Source organism: Sciurus vulgaris (genome assembly GCF_902686455.1).
Source record: "Sciurus vulgaris genome assembly, chromosome: 18".
Classification (NCBI taxonomy): domain Eukaryota; kingdom Metazoa; phylum Chordata; class Mammalia; order Rodentia; family Sciuridae; genus Sciurus; species Sciurus vulgaris.
The window spans coordinates 16,399,544-16,423,717 of NC_136479.1; the positions used below are offsets into that span (position 1 = coordinate 16,399,544).

A 24,174-nucleotide genomic window follows, 5' to 3' on the forward strand; every position below is an offset into this window, starting at 1 on the left:
ATCAACTCACAAATATTTGATATATTTATTATAAATTTATAATTTATGGTCATATAATAAAAATGATCTACTCACTGGGGAATAGTTAGTGAATTGTTTCTATAGACTGGGATACCATATAGCTTCATAATACATAAGATTCAGAAGAAGCCGGGTGCAGTAGCACACACATATAATCCTCAAGGATCCCAAGTTCAACCCCAGCCTCAGCAAAAGCGAGGTGTGCTAAGCAACTCAGTGAGATCCTGTCTCTAAATAAAATACGAAATAGGGCTGGGGATGTGGCTCGGTGGTTAAGTGCCCCGAATTCAATCTCCAGTACCCAGGTGCCAAAAAAAAAAAAAAAAATTTTTTTTTCAGAAGAATGTTATACTCTTATTTAAAAATGTGGGATAGTTTTTAAAATGTCATTAAAGTATTTTACCTATTTTAAAAATCTTAATCCAAGAGAAAATCTAACTTAGAACCAATGCTCATCTAAATTTGGTTTAAGCAGAATTTGTGCTATTAGTTGGGTGTGGTGACACATGCCTGTAATCCCAGTAATTTGGTAAGCTGAGGCAGGAGGATCACAAGTTTGAGGTCAGCCTCAGCAACTTAGCAAGGCCCAAAACAACTCGGAGAAATGTTGTCTTAAAATAAAAAGGGCTGGAGATGTGGCCCAGTGATAAAGCACCTCTCTGGGTTCAATCCCAAGGATTCTTTGTTTAAATGAAAGTTGGGGGAAAGTTACTCTCAAATCTTCCTAGAGATATTTGTTGGGGGGTGGGGAAGACAACTGGTTACAATAATGAAATGACAGAAAATGACAAGATCATTTTCATAGGTAGCTTTATTCAGCTTTTAGAAAAATATATACAATAATCAGAACCTCAGTTCTCTTAAATAGTTTTAAATTAAAAGTAGCAAATGAGAGTAAGAGTGTATTTCCACAGTCAGAACATCAACACTGCTTAGTAAAGTAGCAGATGGGAATTTCTGCAGCAAGTCAAAACCACTTAGAGGAATGCTCAGAACCAAGTAGGAGTGGCGCCAGCAGGCACACTGTCCAGCCAGGCCTCATCTAGGAGCAGAAGGGATCTGAGCTTTCTCCTTTAGCTTAAATTTGGGAAAGGAATTAAACACAGTCCCCTATCCTAAAGGCTGTAGCTTTGAATAAAAACATTTAAATATAGGGGGTGGATTTGTTAATGTCACTTATTCTGGATTCTGTCACAGTTCAACTGGTAGTGGGTATAATAAAACTGGAGGGTGTGGATTTATTAATGTCACTTATTCTGGATTCGACTCCGCTTGCTCTTGAACATTCTTCCGAAACGAATTCACAGTATCCAACAGTGTTTGCAAAAGCCCTGACTTCTACATAGCTTTGAGAAGTTGAGCAAGGAGGCAATTGCTCAGCTTTGTTCCAACTCTTGTCCTTCCCCCACTATGATAGTGACTCCAAGCCTATTTCTCCAGGAGCATGGACATCCCTTGACTGGCTCTAAGGTTTTTCCAGGAACTGCAGCCTAATGAGTGTGCCAGCCAGAGGCCAGTTTATCATGGGATTTCCTACAACACTTAGAAGGAACTGGATTGTAGAACTGACATCAGTAGCTACCTCCTTTCTTTGCTGCCTGCATTTGCTATATAAGCAAAGCAATGAGGCAAATATCATGAGCAACATCAAACATCAGGTTTTGGAGTCTGAAAGGGAGAAGGGTGGTAAGACAGGTAAGTTAGCAGTAAAGCTGGAGACTCGTTTAGGAATAAGGAGAGAGAGAGCGATATTTTGTTCTCTGTGCATCTATTTCTTGCTTGCTTTTCTCAATGCAATTAAAGATCTCCTTAAACAGTGCTTTGTACTCCGGGGGTGTCGTGGTACTGGGAGAACTGATGGGCTCTGGGGTGACAGAGGCAGGTTCCCAGCTGCTGGCACCTGATTCAGGCGGGGTGTTCATGCCCATCAGGTCCTTGGCCAAAGCCCTGGAAGTCTGCACTGCCTTGTGTGACAGGGAGTCCTGTTCCTGCTGGCACTTCTTCAGCAGGTCTTCGTACTTCACCTTCAGAGCACTGTACTGAGTGTCCACTTCATGCAGAAGGGAGATGCCTCTCTGCTTCACAGCCTTGGCCCTCCTGATGCAGGTCTCCTCGTGGCCCTTCATGACGTCACCCCCTGCCAAACTGCTGAGGACTGTCTCACTGCTACTGCGCTTGAGAGGCTTTCTATGTGCTTCTGGCACAGACAGGAACAACTCCTCCAGCAGGCTCTGGCTGGGCTCTCTGAATGAAACAAACAAGGAGTCTGGCACCAGCTTCTCAACCCCATTCACAAACGGATGCTCAGCCTGTAGCATCTGCCGCATCTCTGCCACCTCAGCCTCCAACTCCAGTGCGCGTGCCCGGTAGGCATCCGTGGCCCCTAGCTGCTCTTCCAGTTCGCTGTTCTCCTTCAGCACGAGCTCGTACTCCTCCTCCATGGTCATCCTCTTCTGCCGCTCTAGGCTCAGTTGGGCCTGTAACATTGTCACTGTCTTTTTCAAGTGCTCGTTTTCTTCCTCATCGGGGCTTTGCTGACTTTGTAAGGAAGTGATCTTCTCAGCAAACACATGGTCATACACAAAGTGTCTAGGGGAGAAAGTTCAAAGAATATAGCACACAGGTCAACCAAGAATGCAAAGGAAGAGACTGTAGGTGTTTTTGAATTTTTTTTTTTTTTTTTTTTGGTGCTGGGGATCGAACCCAGGGCCTTGTGCTTAAAAGGAAAGCACTCTACCGACTGAGCTATCTCCCCAGTCCCCTAAAACTTTAATACTTTTTTTTGTTGTAGATGGACATTTTATTTATATATATTTATATATATTTATATATATATATATATATATCTATCCTGCTGAGGTTCAAACCCAGTGCCTCACACAGGCTAGGCAAGTGTGCTCTACTACTGAGCCCTTGAACTAAATCTTTAGTGGAGTTGTGACAATGAATGATTTTCAGCTTATTCCACATTAGAACAGAGGCTGAAGTGAAACTGTGAGGCTGCTAAATAAACACATGAAAGCAAACAATTTTTGTGACTGTTTTTTATTTTTAAAGTACCATAGAGCATCCATTCCCAAAGGCCAGCAGCATGACAGCTGCCTTCCTAGGAAATACAGCAGCCCAGGGGCTCATACCCTTGGCTGCAGATGGAATCATCTAGGCAGCTATCTATTCTATCTATTCCACCCCATCTATTCTGACCTTGCTGGTTTGCTGCCTGGACCTGGAGGGTTTTTAAAAGCTCTCTAGCAATTCATAATATTCAGGCAAGGTTAGGCACCACTGCTGTTATGACTTTTAGCCAGCTTTTTACTACACCTGGAAATTTTAGTTTAGGTTGGTTGTTTCCACTTTGCAAAATTCCAGGTGACCTGGTGGACAGTCTAGGGTGAGAACCACCAATGAACAATGGTCTCTCTCCTCTTCAGTCCAGGCAACTTGGAACTGTATTTATTTGTGTGATTACTGCAGGGCTGCCTCTCCACTAAGATGAAGCTCACAGAAGCAGGGACTGTGCCTGTGTTGGCCACCATTCCTCATGTTTGGCGAAGTACTTGCTGCACAGCAGGTGTTCAATAAATACTTCTTAAAGATTTAAACTCATAACTCTAAATCATAAAAAGCATTTCTTCAGGCAAAATAAAAAATTTGTTCTCCTGGATTTTTGTTTTGCTGAAATTCCCATGTGTTTCCTTCACTCTAAGGTAAAATACAACTAAAAAATCTGTACTCTATCAGAATTATACCTAATCTTACACCAAGATTTAACACATTGAAAGCAATAAAAAAAAAAAAAAGAAAAAAAAAAAAAAAGCTCTTGAGACTTTCCAAAATGAGTTTTCATAAAATTATTAGAACCCAAGATCTCAAATATATATGTTTAAGTGGTTTTGTTCAAACCACTGGCAATTTAATAGCCAAATGCCATTTCCCAAAAATGGTACTTTTAAACTACTGGAATCTAGGATGTGTCAATGACACGATGTTCCAACTTATAAATCCACAGAAAAGCAGGCTCTTACTGGCGGAGGTCATAGAGCTCCTTCAGACACGAGAAGCTGGGTGTCGATTTCTCCAGGTCACATTTCCCCTGTCTCCTCCTCCCTTGGCCAGAGGACTTCAACTCCTCCACTTGGCTCTGGAGGTGATCGATGTTGGTTTGTAGACATTCAATTGTTTCAGTCAGGCTGCGAGGAACACACAGAAGCCAATCACTCCTTGTCATATTATACTAAGGACAAAAGCAGTGGAGAGATTAGTTATAAGCCACTCGAACTGGGCTTTCTAATTGGAAAGGACTTACAGTTAATCTTCATCTCTCAAAACAAACTTTACCCACTTGACTCAAACCCTCTATAGCCATGTCTATTCCAAATTACCTAAATGACTCCCTGTGAGTTTCCTCTATAGATTCTAGAAATTTTACCTCAGAATTTTTTGCTGTGAGGCCTTGCTGTCAGCAACGAGCTTTTGATTCGTTTCTTCCAGTTCCCTTGCTGTGATATCTAGTTGTTCATAAACTTTTGCATGCTGTTCATTCATTTGCCGTAGAAGCTCCACCTGCTTGGTCAGATACTGTAGGAGAAGATGGTTGCAACCAGGTGACACAAGCAGATAAGACACTGGCAGGGTTCAACACCAATTCTGTTTCTCCACACCAACGAGCGTGGGCTGAGGGCTGATGCAGAGCTTTGTCTCTGGCTCTGCACCCTCCTGGCACATCCCCCCATTCTCCAACTCAAAAGCTCCTGTAGCCTTATTTCAATTTTAATCAAAAAGCTTCACGTCACAAGCATGACCACTTCAATCATTGGCCACTGGAGACTGACTCAATATCGAGCCCCTCCCCTCCCCATAGGTTGAGGAGTGGGGCTGGTAGTTCTAACTCCCTGATCATGTGCTTGGTTTCTCCGTCAGTGCCTATCCTAGCACTCCAGAAATTCCAAGGGTTTTAGGAGCTCTATCCAGGAACCAGGGACAAAGACCAAGTGTATAATTTGTATTATACCATAATACTTTAAATCCCAATAAAACTACTGGTTTTAGGAGCTGAGGGGCTAGCTCAGTGATAGAGTGCTTGTTTGACAAGTGTAATAAGGCCCTGGGTTCCAAACACCAGCACTCCAAAAAAAAACAAAACAAAAAAACTACCTGACTTAAGAAACAAGCACAGAGCATCTTTCATATGCTTAACTCCCTCAATGCTTACCAGTATTCCTATGCGTCATGAGGCTGGTCTAATTTTACAAAACATGCATAAAATTAATATTCAAAAGGAAAATATAAAGGGAGATATGAAAATCCCTCAGGAGAAAAAGCTCAGAAAGCATGATCAAAGTTCAAACAAAAATACCATATTTAACAGGAAAAAGAAAGCCTAAAGTGGAGGATTTTCGATGATTTTCACTTTAAAAAAATCAGTTTTTTTTTTTCTGAGTAAGGCATTCTGGGCAAAAAGTAATGAAAACTACATTAATTTAACCAGAAATATATTTTTGTTTAATATGCTTCGACGGCCACTATTATTTTTAATTCTGAGTATTCTGTCATCCTCCTTGTTTGTGAGGAACTGACCAGATTGTTTTGGTCCTGCTAAGATTTCTTTCTAAATGGCCAAGTTATGATTAAGGGAATCACACTCTTCTTGAGGCATTTTACATAGCTCTTTATGTACCTGCAGGGTCAACAGACTGCTTTCAAAGAACAGGGCTATTTAATGGGATATTTAATGGACTCTTACAGTGTTGGGAAAAGCATCTGTGGTCTTTTCTCGAATCTAGTTACATAACTCAGCAATGTGTTGAGCCACCACACAGCCTCTCTAACTTTGGTTTTCTCATCTGAACCTCTTGGAGCCAAAAGTATTTTGGAAAATTCTTTGCATTCTAGAAAAACAACATGGTGTTCATGCCTTACACTTTTGCGATACCCCTGTGAGGTTGGGCAGGACCCTGTAATCAAGTATTAATACTTCTGCATCAAAAAGTACAAAGACTATAAGCAGCCTTGGATCAGTTGAGATCAAGATCTGCTGCCAAATGAACTTGCTGCAAACTTAAGGGAAAAATCTTGGTTCATAGATCTTTTGGGTTCAGAGCTGATAATGAAGGTTTGTGAATCTGTTAGTACCTACCATGTAGACTGACAGGATTAAATGAGACATGTGCCCACGCGGCATGATGCCTATGAAAATCTGGTACCTTTATTGCCTCAACCCCCACCAGTTTTTTTTGGTCCCTTGAAAATCAACATCAAATTCTCTAGGGGAAGCTTTTTCAGAACTGTAGGACTGGGTTCTTAATCCTACTCTCTAGTTAGCAACATGACCGGAAGTTCCTGTCATTGACAGGAATGTGTGCAATCCCTTAGGAAAACTGGAGTGGGAAGAAGGTTTAGAATCACAGGAATATATATGTTCACAGATGTATTTTATATATATGTATACATCTATATATATGTGTATATATATATATACACACACACACACATATATTTATCTGTACAAATGCTATAAGCTACTTTATATCAAGTATAAAACTCTAAGTATTCTTTGGATTCACAACGATCTTTAAAAAGATTAATGTATAATCAGACACTAATTTATTAAATTATGACAGGAACACATCCTGCCCAATGACTGGAATAGTCACATCCTCTATGTAGAACACATGTGCCCCATAAACGGCACATGAAAAGTTAATTCACGAACTGAAGCCCCTTAGTGGGCACAGGATCCCAGTGTCCGGTTGGTAGCAGTGGTATAGTACCTAAGAGCCAGGTTTGAGTCAGATCTGAACTTGAATTTTCTCAGGTTTCCTCAAACTACCTCATAAGGCTGTAAGATTTATATATATATGGAAGGACCAGGAAGAGTCTCAGCACAATATGCCTCTTTGGTGTAAGGACTATTGGGCTGAAGGCAATTAAGAAGCAGATGCAGGAAAGTCCTCTGCCCTTCCTGTATCTGCCTAAAAGCAGGGCATAGATTTATACAAAGGATATCCTCCCCATCCCTCTTTGCCAGCAGAACAAAGGTTAACCATTGAAGACAACTTTAGACTCTCATGGGCCACTCAGTACCAGAGGAGTCTACATTAACGAGCTTAGTCAGCCTTTGTCTGCCATTCATTTGCCTTCCCATAAATTGCTGCCCCTAGAGACTCAAAAGTCTTGTCACTTCTCTTAAAACTGTATTGTTCTTTGTTAATATGCTAAATAAGGTGAAATTCAAAGCCATCTCTTGGAGAATTACTCTTTCGGGTATGTCCCATGTATATATATAAAAAATGTATGTTAGTAACTCTTGTTTTTCTTTTGTTAATCTGTCTTTTGTTGCAGGGGTCTGTTCCAACAAAGAACTCATAGGGGTCCAGAAAAAATTATTTTTCCTCTTCCAAATATAATATATAAATTTACATAAAGGTTAATATTTGTAGAGTCCAGCATGGTCTCTGGCATATGAAAAAAATCGCTCAGTAAGAGGCAGCTAGCTACTGTCATCTTTCTTTAAAGTTTTCACCCTTTACATGTCCTAAGATTCACTAGGAAGACTTAATTGTGGAGACCTGACAATGGGGATCAAACTCAGGACCTCACATATGATCAGCAAGCACTCTACCACTGAACAACATCCCTGGCCCAAAATTTTGACTACTTAACCTTAATACTTACTGTTAGGTTGGAATTTAGGCGACTGTAGGGGGCAGAGCTGAGCAGCTGGGACAAAGGCCAGCCCACCAAAGTTGACCATCAAGTGGGCTAGAAAATTCCACTGACCCTTCATATCCACCTGTCACTCAGCAGGACCCCCCTCCCATCCCAGCCTATAAAAACCCTGGGCAGCCAGGGCCACATGCGATTTTCTCCAGGTCCCTACTTGAGCTGTACTTCGGGGTCTGGGAACTTCGCCTGAGAGCCAAATTCCAATAAAGTTTGCTTCGGCCACTTTCTGTCTGATTTTACTTGGCCGCTAACCGCGCTGCCGAGCTTACACTTACCATTTGCCTTCTTAGGCCTTAGCTTGCTTGCAGTTATTCACATTAAGATTAAGCTATGTTTTAACTGTATCATTATAGTGCTCTTTATTAAAAAAATTGGTATGTTCTTATAATCATTAATTCCCTGAAATTATACACTAGTTACTTTGAATGCCCCTTCTTAACTTTTCTTCAGATGGCTAATCTTACCCATTACATTTTAAAACTTTTAATTATAGTTCTAAACACACATAAATGCAGGATAAAATTGTTTCATAAACTCCCATATACCCATAATCCAGTGTCAACAATTATCAACAGTCTTATACAGTCTTATAACATCTCTACTCTCCTCAACCTTGATCATTTAAAAGTCCAAGGCAGTATATATTTCTGAGAGAGAAAACTTCTGATTTTAGCATAACCACAATTCCTAAGGAGGGAAAAACAATTACTTAATGTCCAAGACATCACATTAACATTTCCTTAAGCAGTTTTTCCAGCTTCATTTGCACATTGATCCTTTCTTCTTTCACATTCAGGATGCTTTTACCTTAAACTTTCTACCATTGCCCCAGGGTAAGGCAAGTTTTTCCCTCCTTTAGGGCCTTTACCGTAAACTCCCCTCTCCCAAGGATGTGCTTCTCCTGTCTGGCTCCACCTCAGTCAGCAGCAGTACTCTGGGTCCACAAATAAGAGGGTCTTTTGGACTCAGATGAGGAAGACAAGATACTTTGCTAATTCCTAACTGAAACTGAGCATTTCCTGGAATTATGAATGGAGGCAACAAACCAGTAATAGATATTTGCGACTTCATCACCAACAGAAATCACAGATATTTTCATATCACACTGTAGTGATGATGTAAATCTTAATTGCTTAAGATAGTTAAGAGGGTTCAGGGCGCATTCTCATTCTCTCTCACACACACAAACACAGGTGAAGTTACGAATAGCTTCGGTTATTCTTAAGGCCTCATTTCAACATAAGCTGTTTGCACCCTTTGTGATTTCCTCAAAACAACACAATAACAATTAAATGAACTGTTAACTCACTAAAGTCACCCTCTTTCTAAGAAGGAAAGGTTCTTATTTATCTGTCTAGTTCATTCTTTACACAGAGTTGGGACGAAAAAAATGTTAGCTAAATGGCAATTTCTACATCTCCATTCACAATCCCTCAAATCTCTCTTGACATTTGTCTTAATTGAAAGATTTAAGATGGACTTTGGTTTTGGCTCTCTTGGGAAAAGAGCCTATTAGTCACTAATTCTCTCCTCCTTCCTCATCTCCAGATTATTTCTCTGCTTATTCCCAAGGCAACAAAACCCACCAGTAACTTGAAGGGGAGACATTTACAATTCCTACCATCCACTACATGGGTCCCAAGTCATTGCCTCTTGCCAAGTTGATATACAAATAAGTACAAAGAGGCTATTAAAAAAAAAAAAAAAACACTACAAAAAGTGCTCCTTTTGATACATAAAAGTGTGATAAAAACACAATGACACCATTAAGAACTTGCGATATTTCAGTCTCAGAGACTTGGCTTTGAGAATAATCTGAAGAATGGCAAGAAGCTTGTTTACATGCAGTAGTTTAATCTTATTATGTTAAGTCAAACTTAATCAGAAAAGCCTTTCACTTCTCCAAGACTCAGTTATACATTACCTACAAATAGTTTAATTTGGTCAGCAACTTAAAAAATTTTTGATCTCTAAAAGTCCTGATGTAAGGCAAACATCAAACTCTTAACTCTATGGAGTCAGATGCCGAGGTTTCAGATCTGGTCTCTAAATTGGTATTTACCCATTTTTTTTTTTTTTTTTTCCTGAATCTAGAAGGAAATGAATTCCCTTATTTCCTACCATTCATTGCAAGGTACAGACATGCTTCTGATTTGATTTTCTTAATTCAAAATCTCCAATACAGTCTCAAATGAATCTGACTTCCATATTATATAGGGGAAGAGAAGACATGTTAAGCAAAACAGTGGAGAAAGGAGGACATGGGGTAGCAGAAATACAGGCAAAAATGTCAACCTATGGCCAGAATATTATAAAAGAGCCTTGGGTTATCTGACTGCCTAGGACTTTGCACAGAAAGTCACCCCAGCTGTGAGTACAAGGTTCTTGTCATGCACAAAGGCCACTTTTATGCACAAGCCACTTTTATGACTGAGGTTAAGCCAATGGAAAATAAAGGCCAGCAGGATTATTTAACACCTCTTTGCGACTGTAGAACCTAACCTGAAATGTGGGGCAGGCACACACAACCCAAACTAAAAGCACACACAGAATGGAACGGAATGGATATTCAGGTTTCCAGCAGTGTTGGGATTATCCTTAAATGAAGGATTATAGCCCCAATCCTCTGAATTTAGTATCAAAATGATTTTCCATAATAGTGAAAAAATATTTCCTATTACCTTTGAAAAGCCTCTTTTCTCTGATTAATATATTTTCCCTGTAGGAAATTTGGGGTGGGAGGGCATGACTGTGAAAATCAAAGTCACCTATAATTCTATTAAAAGCTTGGCTTATTTTAAAGGTCTCTCCAATAATTCAAGAGGATTCATTTTTTCAGAATTAAGATTTTTTTTCATTATAAAAATCCTTAATACATGGGTATAAATAAACTCTGCACAATTTGCACTGTCCAGAATACAGCACTTGCATAAGCTCATCCCCTTAGAACAACTTCTTATCAATGTAGTGTAAACATTATTATCATATTCCACAATGGAGCAAGCAGATCTGAGAAGCAATTTACATGGCCAAATTCTCTAGCTATTTGCAAATAAAATTGAGGGCATACACCCGAATCTCCTAACATGTTAAAATTTCCAGAAGTAGGCAGCTGTGGTATAGGTTGGTGGTATAGCACATGCCTAGTGTGAGTGAGGCCCTGGATTCAATCCTCAGCATGCAGAAATAAATAAGTTTCTTATTTAAATAATTAATTCTGTTATTGAGAGAGCTCTATAAACAGTTTATCTTTTTTTTTTTTTTTTTTTTTTTTTTTTTGCGGTGCTGGGGATCGAACCCAGGGCCCTCTGCTTATAAGGCAAGCACTTTACCAACTGAGCTATCTCCCCAGCCCAACAGTTTATCTTTAAAGATACTGATTTCTACAAGTATTTATCAATTACCTACTATGTGTAAAAGAACATGAACAAACAAAGCAACAGCCCTCAGTGTTGCAATGAGAAATGGGGAAATAGAATAAAAAATTTCACAGGTTTGTGCGATGGTGTCAGATCCTACAACTCTCCACAGCTTCTCTTTCCCCTTCTCTCACCCATGGAAAAACAAAGAAAACAAAACCCACTGCTCTAGACTCAAAAAAAATAGAAATAGAAATTAGCACTGAATAAAAGTGGCAGGCTACAGGCTTCTTTGAAGCCAGTGGAATTATTCTTTCAATAGCTTAAACCTTCTTAACATTAAAATCAACACCTATCAAAAATACTGATCATTTTTTATGAAGATTATTTGAAGGTCACAAAAAGGTTTTGAATGGATACTTGACAAATAGACTTTGGCAGTTTCCTAGTCATCTACTGTCATAATAAATCAAGAATTTGGGATTTCATTTTATTATTTATTTATTTATCTTGGTACCCGAACCCAGGGTGGCTTAACCACTGAACTACATCCTAGCCTTTTAAAACATTTATTTAGAGACAGGGTCTCACTAAGTTGCTGAGGCTGGCTTTGAACTCAGCCTCCTGAGTTGCTGGGATTACATGTGTGTACCACCATGCCCAGCTGAGTTTGGGATTTTATATAGTATTTTCACCAGTTATGCACTGACTATCAATTCTGACGAGTTTGTTTCTGGATTTTTTTTTTTTAAACCATTTCAATTTAAATTTTTCTGGGGTAATGGGATATAAGGGCTGACTTTTTGGCTTTCAACTATATTAATACTCTAAATTTTAAAAATGATCATATATTACTCTTCTAATGAGGAAAAAATGCCAGTGAACATTCTAAAAAGTTAGTTTAGGGTTGGGAGTGTAGCTCAGTAGTATAATGTGTGCTTGTTGCATCAGGCCCTGGATTCATTCAGTTTCCAGCACCAAATAAGTAAAATAAGTAAAATAAAAGGTTAGTTTAGTACTTGTACAAATGATTCCATTTCTATAAAGTTCAAAAACAGGGTAAACTAATCTAGGATGTCAGTGTTAGGATGCTGCTGGTTAGTGGGGTGGTCCCTGGACAGGTTGATAATGTTCTCCTCATCTGGGCACTAGCTGCACGGCTCTGTTTACTTAACAATTTATCAAACTATACTTAGGATTTGTATTCTTTTCTGCCTGTATATATTATTAAGAAGTTTTAAGCAAAGAGGAAAAAAATTGACAAAGTTTAAATTCAGGAAAAGCCCTTATAAAAAATTTAAGGGGGGGCTCCTAAAGGATGTAATGATAAGAGGTACATAATGCAGGGGTCATATTTAAGTAGGGAATCAGGCTCTTTGGCTGACTGGTTACTTTTATATTCTTTGTTTTAGGTTACTAGAGAGGGCCCTCCTCAGAAGTCTACTTTGTGATCTATATGTAAGACTTCCTGGGTTTGGATATGAATAAGGCAGCAAGGCCAGGCTAGGGGAGTCCCCTGCTGACAGGTGGGCTTGGTCAGTACTGCTCCCACCTCACTTCCCTGTTTTGTCCCATCCCTATTTGTTTTTATGAAGCGATTTATAGAAAGAAGGAAACAAAGGCAGCCAGCCAGCAACAATGGCAGTTAAGAACTCTAAGACAGTGACTGTTCTGAGCTCCAACCAATTTGAATAAAGAACACTGAATTCTTCATTGCTTGGATCTTTGAACCAGTGGACTACATCCTGTTTTAGAAACAAGAGTCTCATGAAAGTGTTTCTGGAAGCACTCTGGACTAAAAAAGTGTTTCTGGAAGTACTCTGGACTACATTTTTTTGAATAATTTTATACATGTATTTTTTCTATATTTATTATTAAAATCTGAACTGCATACTTCATTTCCATTATGCTTTAAAACATTTTATGAATGACATTAGATAGATTTGAAGAAACTCAAAGATCTTTGGATTCTTTCAGAATGTGAACGATCTGTTTTAATTGCCTAATCCTCAATACCACAGAAAAAGTAGACAACTTAATCCATTTTGTCCCATGGTCAGATGTGGAACACCTATAAAAGCATACATATAGTATATAATACATAAATAATAGGTACATATTATACATAATAATATATGTAAGCTCTAGGTTATGATTTCCAACCTATTTTAATGCACCAGTCAATTTCACTGAAATATTCACAGAATTGAAAGTTTGGAACTTAATGAGGTAAATTACAAAGCAACTGTGCTTGTAATATAACCAACAAGCATAATTCTCCCAATTACACAAATATCTGAATTTCTTTCATCTATCCTTAGAAAAAATGTTAAAATAAGTATCGGTTTTAGAATTTCGTTCATAGGAAACATTAACACAATGGATTGAGACTATGTTTCTACCCAAGTACAAATAAATGTACCTCAGTGCATGACAATCTACACTACTCTAGGAAATCTTACAAAGAGTTGAAAAACAACGTCTAAAAAACAGAACAGGAAAATAGTTCCTTGACTACATGTAACATTTCGCTAGTTTAACAGTTTTAAAATATCTGTTTTTCCTGCATTTTTAGGTTTCTAAACAAGCTCTGTAAGTTGTTAAATTCAATTAATGGTAGAGGATGTTCTATGTTCTTGATGTAGGAAGTGCTAAAAATGGTGCCTGGTAAGTTAGAAATCTTTACAGATTATCCCTCTGTAGAATTATAACTGGGGCTAGAAAGTACTAATCATTTTGAATGGTGTCTTTTGTATTTTTCTACCTATAGACACAAGAGTCCTGGGTCTACTTTACCAAACTGAGGGAAATGAGTTATAGCTGAATTTAAGTGTGAAGCTTTTTGGGTGGTTCGACAGAAGTTTGGGGTATGGAGAAAGTTGTTTAGATAGTGCAATTGTCAGGTTAATAGCCACAATTTTCTTTACAGTCAAGTGGCCTACATATAACTTGGCTTCTTTAATGGGAACAATTATGAGGTCACAGTACCTTTAATTTTAAAGCCTTAGTCTAGCATCTTTCATCTTAAGTTAGGCAAAAAGTAATATTTTAATGAAATCCACTGAAAATGAAAATAAATCAAGATAACAGCAAAGAGAAAGAAACATGTACTTGATGATTAATTCTTTGAATGGCACAAGGAGTTTAAATACATTATGTAATCAGGTACTATGATTTTTTGAACTTTTTATCTAAATCCAAATTTGGAAAGGTGTTCGGAAGAAGTGAGATGCCACCAAGGAGTGGGTATATGTGGAATTTCAATAGTATGAATAGTTTCCTCTCTTAAGCTGGATGGTAGGTACCCAGTTTCAGTTTGCTTTATATACTAGTAAATTTTGGGTTCATTTCACTAAGTGTGCAGCAAGATGAAAATCATAAACTTAGGTATTAGGAAAACTTAAAGAAAGTAGAAATCAAGTCTCCACCTTTCTGATGGTTCTTATTCTTGAAAAAGAATCTGCCTTAGAATACTGCTTCTAATTGTAAGCATTAGTGTAGCAGTATGTGATTGCCACACATCAAAGTGCAATTCTCCCACCAAGGACATTACCTCAATTTCCTGTAACTGCTCCTGATTGGTTGTGTACATCTGCTGAAGAGAATCCTCCAACTCTGTGTTCCGATCCAGTAATGTCTTCCCAAGCTCAGCAGCAAGTTGGAGATCTAGCACAACAAAGAAATCATGGAAATGCAAATGAACTCACTTCGCCATCTTATATAAACTAGTCCTTAAAATAAGAATGAACCAAGTCCCAACACATACAAGTCAGATCCCAATACAACATACCTGAATTACTTATATGATGTGAAAAATAGCAATCTACTTTATGGAGATGTAGTTATTAGTTCAGGGATGGTGCTCAGCATTGTGATTTCTAAAGTTATACTTATTTGCTAGTAGAATGGACTTAATCAAATTCTGGGAGTCTACTTTTTTGGATGGACCCTTGAGTTAAAGTATAGAGAGATCTTTTAGTGATTTCTAAAGTTCCAATGGATCTGGCTGTTGTCAAATATTGTGGACTGCTAGTGGGACTAAAAATAAAATAGAAAAGAAAAATATAAGTGTTAGTAAGAAAATTGCCCCAAGTCTCTCTCTACTTCTTTCATGTCCTTCTCAAGATGAACAAACCAGCTAAGCAAAGTAGCAAGATGTTTTTTGATTCATACTTCCATTTAGCATAGAACCATATATTACATTAAACCCAATTTTTCCAACTCTTTTTTTTCTTAGGCATATATGTACATAAGATGATTTGTTTAAATTATCTACAAACACAGAAATGGAAATTATTTAGTAATATGGGGGGAAAAGGACACAAGTTGTAACTTAGGTAAATGAAATACTTATCTACAACTTATCTACATAGTGAATTTCATGGCCAGTCTCTTTTGATATAGTGGGAAATGCACTGACTCTGAGTAGGAAGGTCTGGAGGTTCAATTATGACTATAATTTACCAGAATGCTTCAAGATAGTGATTTTATCAGTGACTACATGTAATTTTCTTAGAGTTAGAGCAATTGCTCTTCTGTCAAGATAAGATTGTGAAAATCAAAAGTAATTCACAAGGAAGTACTTTGCAGACTATGCCATTATAAAAGGCGAAATATTACCGATTAGTATCCAATGATTCACAAATCAATGTTTTTGTTAGTAGGTACTATTTAAACTCTGGCTATAGAATGGTGCATAAAATGGATGAAGTTCCTGCTTTTGTTGACATTTCCAGATTAATGGGGGAAGCCAGACAGCAATTACTAAATTTACAAACTGTGATAAGTGACATTCATACATGCAGACAGTCAATAACATCAGACAACATACTCTAGGTACTAGGGGTATTAGGAACTCAAAAAATTCCCTGCCATCATGGAGCTTATGTATTTTTTACCAATTGGAAAAAAATGGCATAAATTATATAATAAAAAGTGCTAAAAAGAACTTATAAAGCAAGGAAGGGTTACAGGAGGAGTGTAGATAAATAATTTGAATTTTTAAAACTTGACAGTGGTGACATTTCAATCAAGATGTGAAGGAACTGAAAAAGTGACCCACATAGATCTATCTAGGTGAACAACATTCCAGGCAGAGGCAAATGAGGGCAAAGACCCTGGGAGAAAGCCTGACTGGAGCTATTAAGGAGGCCAGGGAGGCCGAACAGGATCTGTGTAGGAGGTGGGGAGTCAAATCAGAGGCCCCAGGGTTGGCTAACTTGCATAGGACCTTACTAGGGAAGTCAAGATTTGCCCACTGGGCTGGGGAGATAGCTCAGTTGGTAGAGTGCTTGCCTTGCAAGCACTAAGGCCCTGGGTTCGATCCCCAGCACTGCCAAAAAAAAAAAAAAAAAAAAAAAAAAGATTTGGCCACTACATCAAAAGTGATGGAACCCAGCAGAGGCTGGTGTGCAAACAAAAGGGGAAGCAGCAGCCCAGTGACAGGATGATGATGCAATCAACTGGCCAAGAGATGATGGGGACCTGCATGAGTAGCGGAGATGGAGATGGGTGAAGGGCCAAGATCCTGACATGTTTTGAAAATAAAGCCATCAGGATTTGTTGACCAATGTGACATAGAGTATTAGAGAGACAAGGGTGGTTGGGGGGCTGGAGTTGTGGCTCAGTGGTGGAGTGCTTGCCTAGCACATGTGAGGCACTGGGTTCAAACCTCAGCACCACATAAATAAAGGTATTGTGTCCATCTACAACTAAACATATGTAAAAAAAGAGAGATAAGGGAGGGAAACCCCTGAATTTGGAGATAACAAAGGCCTTATTGATTTATTTGCGGGGTGTTCTGGAGATTGAACCCAGGGGCACTTAACCACTGAGCTACATTCCCAGTCCTTTTTATTTTTTGAGACGGGGTCTCACTAAATTGCTTTAAGGCATTCCTAAGTTGCTGAGGCTGGACAAAGGCCCAATTTAGAACAGGAGGTCACAAGAAGGATCTCTCTGAAGAGACAGCTACAGCTTGAAGGATGAGGAAGTCACCATGCAAGAGCTGAGAAAGCACTTGGCATATTCTACAACTTGCCAAGCAGCCAGTGTAAAGGAAGCCGAGAGGACAGCAAGTGAGATGAAGTGGGAGAAACAGGCAGGAATCAGATTAGACAGGTCATGGTAGAAAAATTTTGAATTTCATTCTAGATGTGATGGAAAGTTATATCAATATGTGTATGTACCTGTGTGTGCGCTGCACATGTGCATATATCTAGTAGTTGTTTGGTTTTGGTGGCCCTGGGGATTGAAACCAGGGTCTCATGCAGGTGGGGCAACAATGCTTTCATTGAGCTACAACCCCAGCCCTTTTATTTTTATTTTGAGACCAGGTCTTGCTAAGTTTCTCAGGTTGGCCTTGAACTCATGATCCTCTTACCTCAGCCTCGGGAGTAGTTGAGATTACAAGCATGTGCCAGTGTGCCCAGCAAAATGTACTTACAATGAACAAATATTTGTTATGAAAACAGGAACCTCCTGATGTGATTTTAAACTGAATTTTTAAAGGTTTTCAAATAAGATTTAACATCTATCCATTACTACCAATGCTAAAATTTAACCTAGAATAAATGGTAACAAAAGCAACAACTTTGTTACCTAGTCATGTTCACCTGAGTGCATAATTTTCTACTTGTTTAGTTTGTTCATTAGGAAAAATCAAAGCAGCAACATTTACCACACACCACTCCAGCTCATTTTAAAACATTTTATAACACTTTAAACAATATTGGTAGACAGGTGCCAAAACAGTCTCTTATGATTTCAATATAAACAATATTGACTATTACTGTTATTACCGTTAAGACCCCAACGTCTTAACTACAGAATAAGACAGAACTTTTATAAACTTCACATCCTTTTTTTTTTTTTTTGTGCCAGCGATTGAACCCAGGAGCACTTAACCACTGAGCCTCATCCCCAGCCCGTTTTTTTCTCCTTTTGAGAAAAAGGAAGCTTGCTAAGTTGCTGAGGCTGGCTTGAAATTGTGCTCCTCCTGCCTCAGCCTTCAGAGTTGCTGGGATTACAGGCATGTGCCACTAAACTTTTTATCTTTACAAGGCATGTCACCCGATTTTTAAAATGAGACACCCTGAAACACAAAGCTGTTTAATGACCTGATCAAATTCATACAGTAAGTCACAGGTAAGACAGAAGCTACTCAGTCAACAGGTTCTAACTCCCTCTCATTATGATTCTCTATCATCCACATCTGCATGGTTTTAAGGCTAATGAAAAGGAGGTAAACATACTCTTAAGATAGAAGATGCAAATTTCCCAAGTTGAGATGATTAGTCTTCACTTATTGTCAAGATAGCAACTACCATTTGGGTATTTATTGCCTACTCTGCTAGTGAAAGCACACACAGCCCCAGGCAAGTTAATATCCTGTCATCAACAAATGCAAAATAACTATGTAGGGATGAGGATGAAACAATTTTATGCGAAGTGTATACACAGACCCACAAAGAAACCATCACAATATATTAAAGACAAACATCAAAGCATCACCTACCATTACTTAAGTCTTTCTTTCTGGCCTGTTGTAAAGTGCTAATTTGTCACTGGGAAGGATCAGAGACTTACCAAAGATGTTCTTAACTAGCAATCAAAACCTGAGCTGAAAGAAACCTCTTCCAAATCAAGACTGACTTGTGATCTGCATCAACTACTTTTTATTCAGTTATGAAACTGCTTATGCTATTTAATAGCACCCAAGGTATCTTCCCTATGCCACAGAAGCAGAGGCCAAGTAAAGTACTCTAGTAAATAGCAAACGAAAAAGAATTTGAGACTTGTTCTTATCTCAATCCTTATTTTCAGTTAAATAATACACCCACCTGCTTCAGTAACCTGAAGTCTCAAAGTCTCCTAAATAATTCATAGGATGTTTAGAATTCTAGCAAGTTTCAACTACAAGAAAAGTGTCTGTGAAGTCACACTGTATAATAGGACATTACTTCATCTGTTAGTTTAAAGACGACGGAGGGTGTTTTTTTTTTTTTTTTTTTTTTTTTTGGGTCTTTAAAAAAATTTGTTTCCTGTTGTGTAGCATCTGGCTTCCATAGCCAAAAAGAGCCAAAAGTTGGCAGTAAGCCCAAGGTCTTCTAAATAACTAGTAGAGAGAATAGGAGAATATGGACTGTTCTTTATTTATATTTTTAATTAAAGCGCGTACACATACACACACACACACACGGAGCAATATAGTTTCAATGCCTTGCACACCTGTTCATTTCTATTTTATGATAAGGATTTTCATTGTCTTTTCTAAATCCTATTGAACTGGCCTGGCTTAGGCAGGCACTAAAAATATCAGATTTTCTGCAGGCTTGAGAATTACAATATTATCAATATCTTCATATGTTTGATATTCTTTTACTAATCAGTCTCTGCAGGTAATATTCTATTTTAATGGTGTAAACTGTTAGCTTTAAACAGATATTCATTCAGCTTTATGCCTTTGGCAAAAAATCAGAACTAGCAGCTGAGTCAATTTTTTTTTGAAATCTTTAAATCCTTCTGTTAGTATAGTTCGCCCATTGTATTTTTTTTTCTCTTTTGTACTGGGGAGTGAACTCAGGGGCCCATTACCACTGAACTACATCCCAGCCTTTTTGATTTCTTCTTTTGTTTCAGGGGTTTGCTAATTTCTGAGGCTGGCCTTGAACTTGTGCTCTTCATGCCGCAGCCTCAAGTCGCTGGGATTACAGGCATGTGCCACAGTGCCCATCTTTATTTCATTTCTTAAACATATTCCCATGTCAGCTGTAGTCTGTAGTAGTAATTCAATAACATTAAGGCTGAAAGCTTTTCCCATTACAAAGTCAGATGCGTCACTTGGTGACGCTTCTGTTTAACTCCTGTTGCCAACACTACTATAATTGGGAACACAAAAAACCTGAACATAAACATTAAGAAAAATGATGGTGTCAGTTTTAATGACCCTCCAAACTGTGATTCAGCGAATTAGGTGCACATAAGGAAGATGTTACTCATCTTGAAAAGAAATTTTTGGATTCCTTTAAACTAGTATGTCATTTGCTGATCTACATACTCAAAACCTGAATCCTTCTAACTTGCACAGCTCACCAAAGGACAATTATAATGGTAGTTGGCCTAAATGAAAAATCAGTCTCTGATGTCTTTTCACCTGGTTCTCAGGGGCACATTTCAAAGAAAACACCATCATTACCTACACAGAAGGTTCTTCTGTCCCAGAAAAGACTTTACCCACAGAGATTATTGTCAGCATTCCCACTGTGCCAACCCAGCCCTCTGACAAAAAAATAGTCTGTCTACCCAAGGGTTTTGAAAGCAAAGTGGTTTCTCCTTTTGCCTACACTCAGCTTTATATGTTTCTAACAAGGTATGAACAGGAGAACAGAGTCTACTGAGGTTAGAATTTTTCTACAATTTAAGAATGCTCTAGCAAACTTTGATAAAAGGAGTACTCAATCTACTTAAGTGATGGCTTCCATTGCTAAAGGTAAAAAAATTTAGTAATGTAAGACTTTGAGAACAGGATCTTTAAACATTGTTTTAAGCCACTCTCTCCAAATAAGCCTAAGTTAACAGGATGATAAAAAACAGATGTCTACAAATAAGATCCCATTAGACCCACTTAAATGATTTGTATCATAAGACAGAGTTGCTCCCAAACTTTACTCAGTAACAAACATCTGAGGGCCTATAATGTGCCAGGCACCACAGAGGGCACATAGCACTAGGTAGCATTTCCAGGCTTCTGTAGTGAACAGATGCCTAGAAAGAACGTCAACTTCATGAGATTAGGTATCCTGTCTACCTATCTGGCCACCATGAGCCCCATTGCCTAGATTAACATCTGGCATAGAACAGAAAAATTTTTTTTTGAGAAATGAACAAGCTTTAAAATCTATTAAGATCCAGTTACAGCTGGGGGTGTAGCTCAGTGGTAGAGTATTTACCTGGCACATGTAAGGTCCTGGGTTTGATCCTAAGCACCACATAAAAAGCCGAGTTCTTTGACACATTATTTAGCAAAATTGGGGGAGGGAAAGATCCTTTTATCCACATTGTAGCCTTCATTCTTTCACAGGCCACATTCACAAGTTTTGATTGTTGGAATTTCACTTCTATTCCTACCCCATATTGTTGAGGGTTATATGTCAAAGACTGTTGTGACATTGGATGTAAAAATCTTTTGAAAGGTATAGAACAAATTTCAAGTGCAAATCAGCAGTAAAGAGGTTCAGAGGTTCTTTAAGGCTTGTTAAACTTGAAGCTCTGATGACTTCATTTTGATCAGAGGTTAAGAATTCCACATGGAACCCCAACGAGTTGTACTTGTGCACTTGTTTCTTAGATGATTGAATCAGTAACTGATTGTTTCTGATAACCTCCCACAGAGGAGAGTGCAGTGTGGATTAAAGTACCTTAATGGAAGAGAGCCATGAAAACAGTAATCCTGTATGAGTACTTCAGTTTAGTTCAACAAATATTACAATCAAGCTTCTATTACAATGTGCTAACTATTAGCTAAATGTGGGAGATTAAAAAAAAGCCTGCCCTTAGAAATTGTGCATGCTTCTTGTACACAGGAAACAAAAATATCTAGCTTTGATTACACAAACTGCTTGATTTATTACAGGCAACTGTTGCAACTGCATGGAGTTGCCTCATTAATCCTAAAGAAAGTATCAAAGTAAGCCATTAATCCTTATGGGGCAAACCAAAACTACATTCGTTGAAATATATGACAAATTTGTCTTTGGGACATACAGAAAATGATGGCAAATACTGTGCTAATAGCTAGACTATATAAGTATAATGTTGAACTACTTTAAAGTCACTGAATATTAAATCACTTTCTCTCTAAAGAGGTGTTTTTCCCCCCTTTTCTAAGTCATTCAAGTCTGCAGTGTTTTTTCTGCCAAGTTCAATGGTAGCATGAACAAACATCATGATAATTTAATATTCAAATAAATGAGATGTTTTCACTGCAATTTTAGAGCTGAAATAATTGATTTACACAGAACTGCAGAAACAGAAGATGCTTGAAAAAAGAATTCCTGAGGATTATTCAGTATAGTGGTTAAGAATGTTTGCTCTGGAATTTGAAGTGAAACTAATTCCCCCAACACTATCTTCTTTTACCAGTCAACTAGTATTAGATTCTACTAACAGTATCTAGTGTTATGAGGATTAAATGAGCATCTGTGTTAAGGGCCTTTGAGTGTCCCGCACATAAAAAATGTTCCCCAATTGCAAACTCCTGCTACTAATATTGGGGGGGGGGGGGGGGGGACTACTGGCTCCAAATCGAGATCTGCTCTAAGACTGTCCTCTGGAGATACCATCAGCAAGAGATCCACGTGCAAATTGTAGAAGTGTCCTTAAATCATTTCATTTGGCAACTGAACTATGCATAAAGCAATTAAAACAAAAAACACGGCAATAACTCTAAAAGCTGGAAACTGGGATGGCCAGGAAGAGAGAGGGTTTGAGCAGTGACTAAGATTCCCCATTCTGAGTTTCTGGGTTCAAAAACATCTGTTTCCACCCTTGGCTTTTAGGCAAGCCACTCCACCGTTTAGCCTCCGCTTTCCTCGTCTGGAAAATGGGATAGCAAAGACTACTCGGAGTGATGATGCGGATTGAAAGAGAGTAGGTGTGCACAGGGCTTGGCGCAGCTCCTGCCATACCTCCATACTACCACTACCACCTGCGGCCGCTCCCACCGCCTGCTGGCCTTTAAGGGAGCTGTGAGGACACTCGCAGGAGGCGGCGGGGTGAGCAGCCTAAGGGGCGGCTTCCTGGGCTCCGCCACCTCGAGGGGTGCTGGTTCACCCCTCTCCGCCTCGGAGGAATGCGGCGAGGATTAAATCGGTTAATCCACGGAAAGCGTTCCAAGCAGTGCCCGGCGCACGGGCGATCATTATTAGTGCTGCGCGTCGGCAGGGCCGTGGGCCCGGCGCGACGCTTCCTGCCGGCGAGATGGGCGGGCCCGGCCGCCAGGTGAGCGCGATACCTTCCCAGCACCTGCCTCCGACCGCGAGCAGAAACAACTTTCTAACAGTTTCGCACCCGCCGTCTCCCGGCCAGGCCGCTCTCCCCCGCGCCGCGCGACCTCGCCCTCACCTTGCTGCAGGTCCCGGTGGTCGTACCACGGCTCGTCCTCTTTCATCTCAAACTCTTCCACTGGGTTTTCCGCCAGCATCTCCGCCGGGGACTCCAGGGGCAGCGTCCCCCGCTGCCGCCGTCCCGCTTCCGCCGCTACCCCGGGCTGTCCCCGGGTCCCGCCGCCCTCAGCCAGAGCCGCCCTCGGGCGGGACGCGCCTCCGCCCAGGCTCCGCCGCGCCGCCTCACCGCCTCACCGCCTCACCACAGCCACTTGCCGGTCGCCGCGGCGGCCCGCAGCGCTCGCCGTCCACCCGCTTCCCGACCCGCCTCGCGCCGCCCAACGGCCCCAACTGCCGGCGCCCCGGCGCGAGCACCCCGCTTGGCGCCTAGAGCCGGCTCTCACGCCGCAGCCCGGCCCAACGTGGCACTTTGGCAGAACCCTCCCCGACAGGGGATGCGATTCAAACCCCCGGCGGCTCCTTGACCAATCGCGAGCCGGCCGCCGGCCGAGCGGCAGCAAACATGCCCAATCACGTCTCACCGGTGGCTCGCGGCTCGCCCAGTCCCGAGGGCAGTCAGCCAATGGCGTCTTCGGAAGAAACAAAGAAGGCGGGGAAAAGGAGAAGGGGTGCGGCCGAAAGCCCCGCCCCCTCGCCTGCGTTGTCTCTCTCCCGCGAGTGCCTTCGGGGTTCCGGGTGCGGAGGCGGTGGCGGCCTCTGCGGCGTCTGAGGTGGGCGATCCGCCCGGCAGTTAGTGGACAAGCTGCGCCAGTCCGAGCTGCCTGGACTCCCGCCTCCGAGCAGTGGGCGGTTATTGTCCCGCGCCCTTGGTGCTGACCGGAGGCATTGAGGGTGCCGGGAGCCCGAAGTCCGCTGCCCCACGGGTTCTTCCCATAGGACTCCCAGACTCGCCCTCGGTGAAGCGCGGAGACTCGGGGTCAATGGGGGAGTTTAGGGCTGAGAAA

At 40.3% G+C, this 24,174-nt stretch overlaps 1 protein-coding gene across 4 annotated transcripts; it reads right to left on the reverse strand.

Annotated features, from left to right (window-relative positions):
• Window positions 1-814: 814 nt before the first annotated feature.
• CDR2 (cerebellar degeneration related protein 2) lies at window positions 815-23,651 on the reverse strand. Of its 4 annotated transcripts, none has more exons than XM_079121441.1 (5): window positions 23,229-23,651; window positions 14,659-14,771; window positions 4,451-4,599; window positions 4,047-4,211; window positions 815-2,610 (listed from the first exon to the last, which is right to left on the reverse strand). In XM_079121441.1, exons 1-5 carry the CDS (start codon window positions 23,305-23,307, stop codon window positions 1,746-1,748), a joined length of 1,371 nt encoding a protein of 456 aa, XP_078977567.1. In that variant the 5' UTR covers window positions 23,308-23,651; the 3' UTR covers window positions 815-1,745. The 4 variants fall into 4 exon arrangements, with proteins under 4 accessions (XP_078977567.1, XP_078977568.1, XP_078977569.1 ...); XM_079121442.1 differs by lacking the exon at window positions 23,229-23,651 and adding an exon at window positions 18,693-19,001; XM_079121443.1 differs by lacking the exon at window positions 23,229-23,651 and adding an exon at window positions 18,622-18,645.
• Window positions 23,652-24,174: the final 523 nt, after the last annotated feature.

Excerpts from the sequence above, each read along its gene's own strand:
- CDR2 (XM_079121441.1), bottom strand. The coding sequence starts at position 23,307 with ATGCTGGCGGAAAACCCAGTGGAAGAGTTTGAGATGAAAGAGGACGAG. Across the intron at positions 14,772-23,228 it reads CCACCGGGACCTGCAGCAAG|ATCTCCAACTTGCTGCTGAG; the intron begins GTGAGGGCGAGG and ends TTGTTGTGCTAG. Across the intron at positions 4,212-4,450 it reads TCACAGCAAAAAATTCTGAG|CCTGACTGAAACAATTGAAT; the intron begins GTAAAATTTCTA and ends TGTTCCTCGCAG.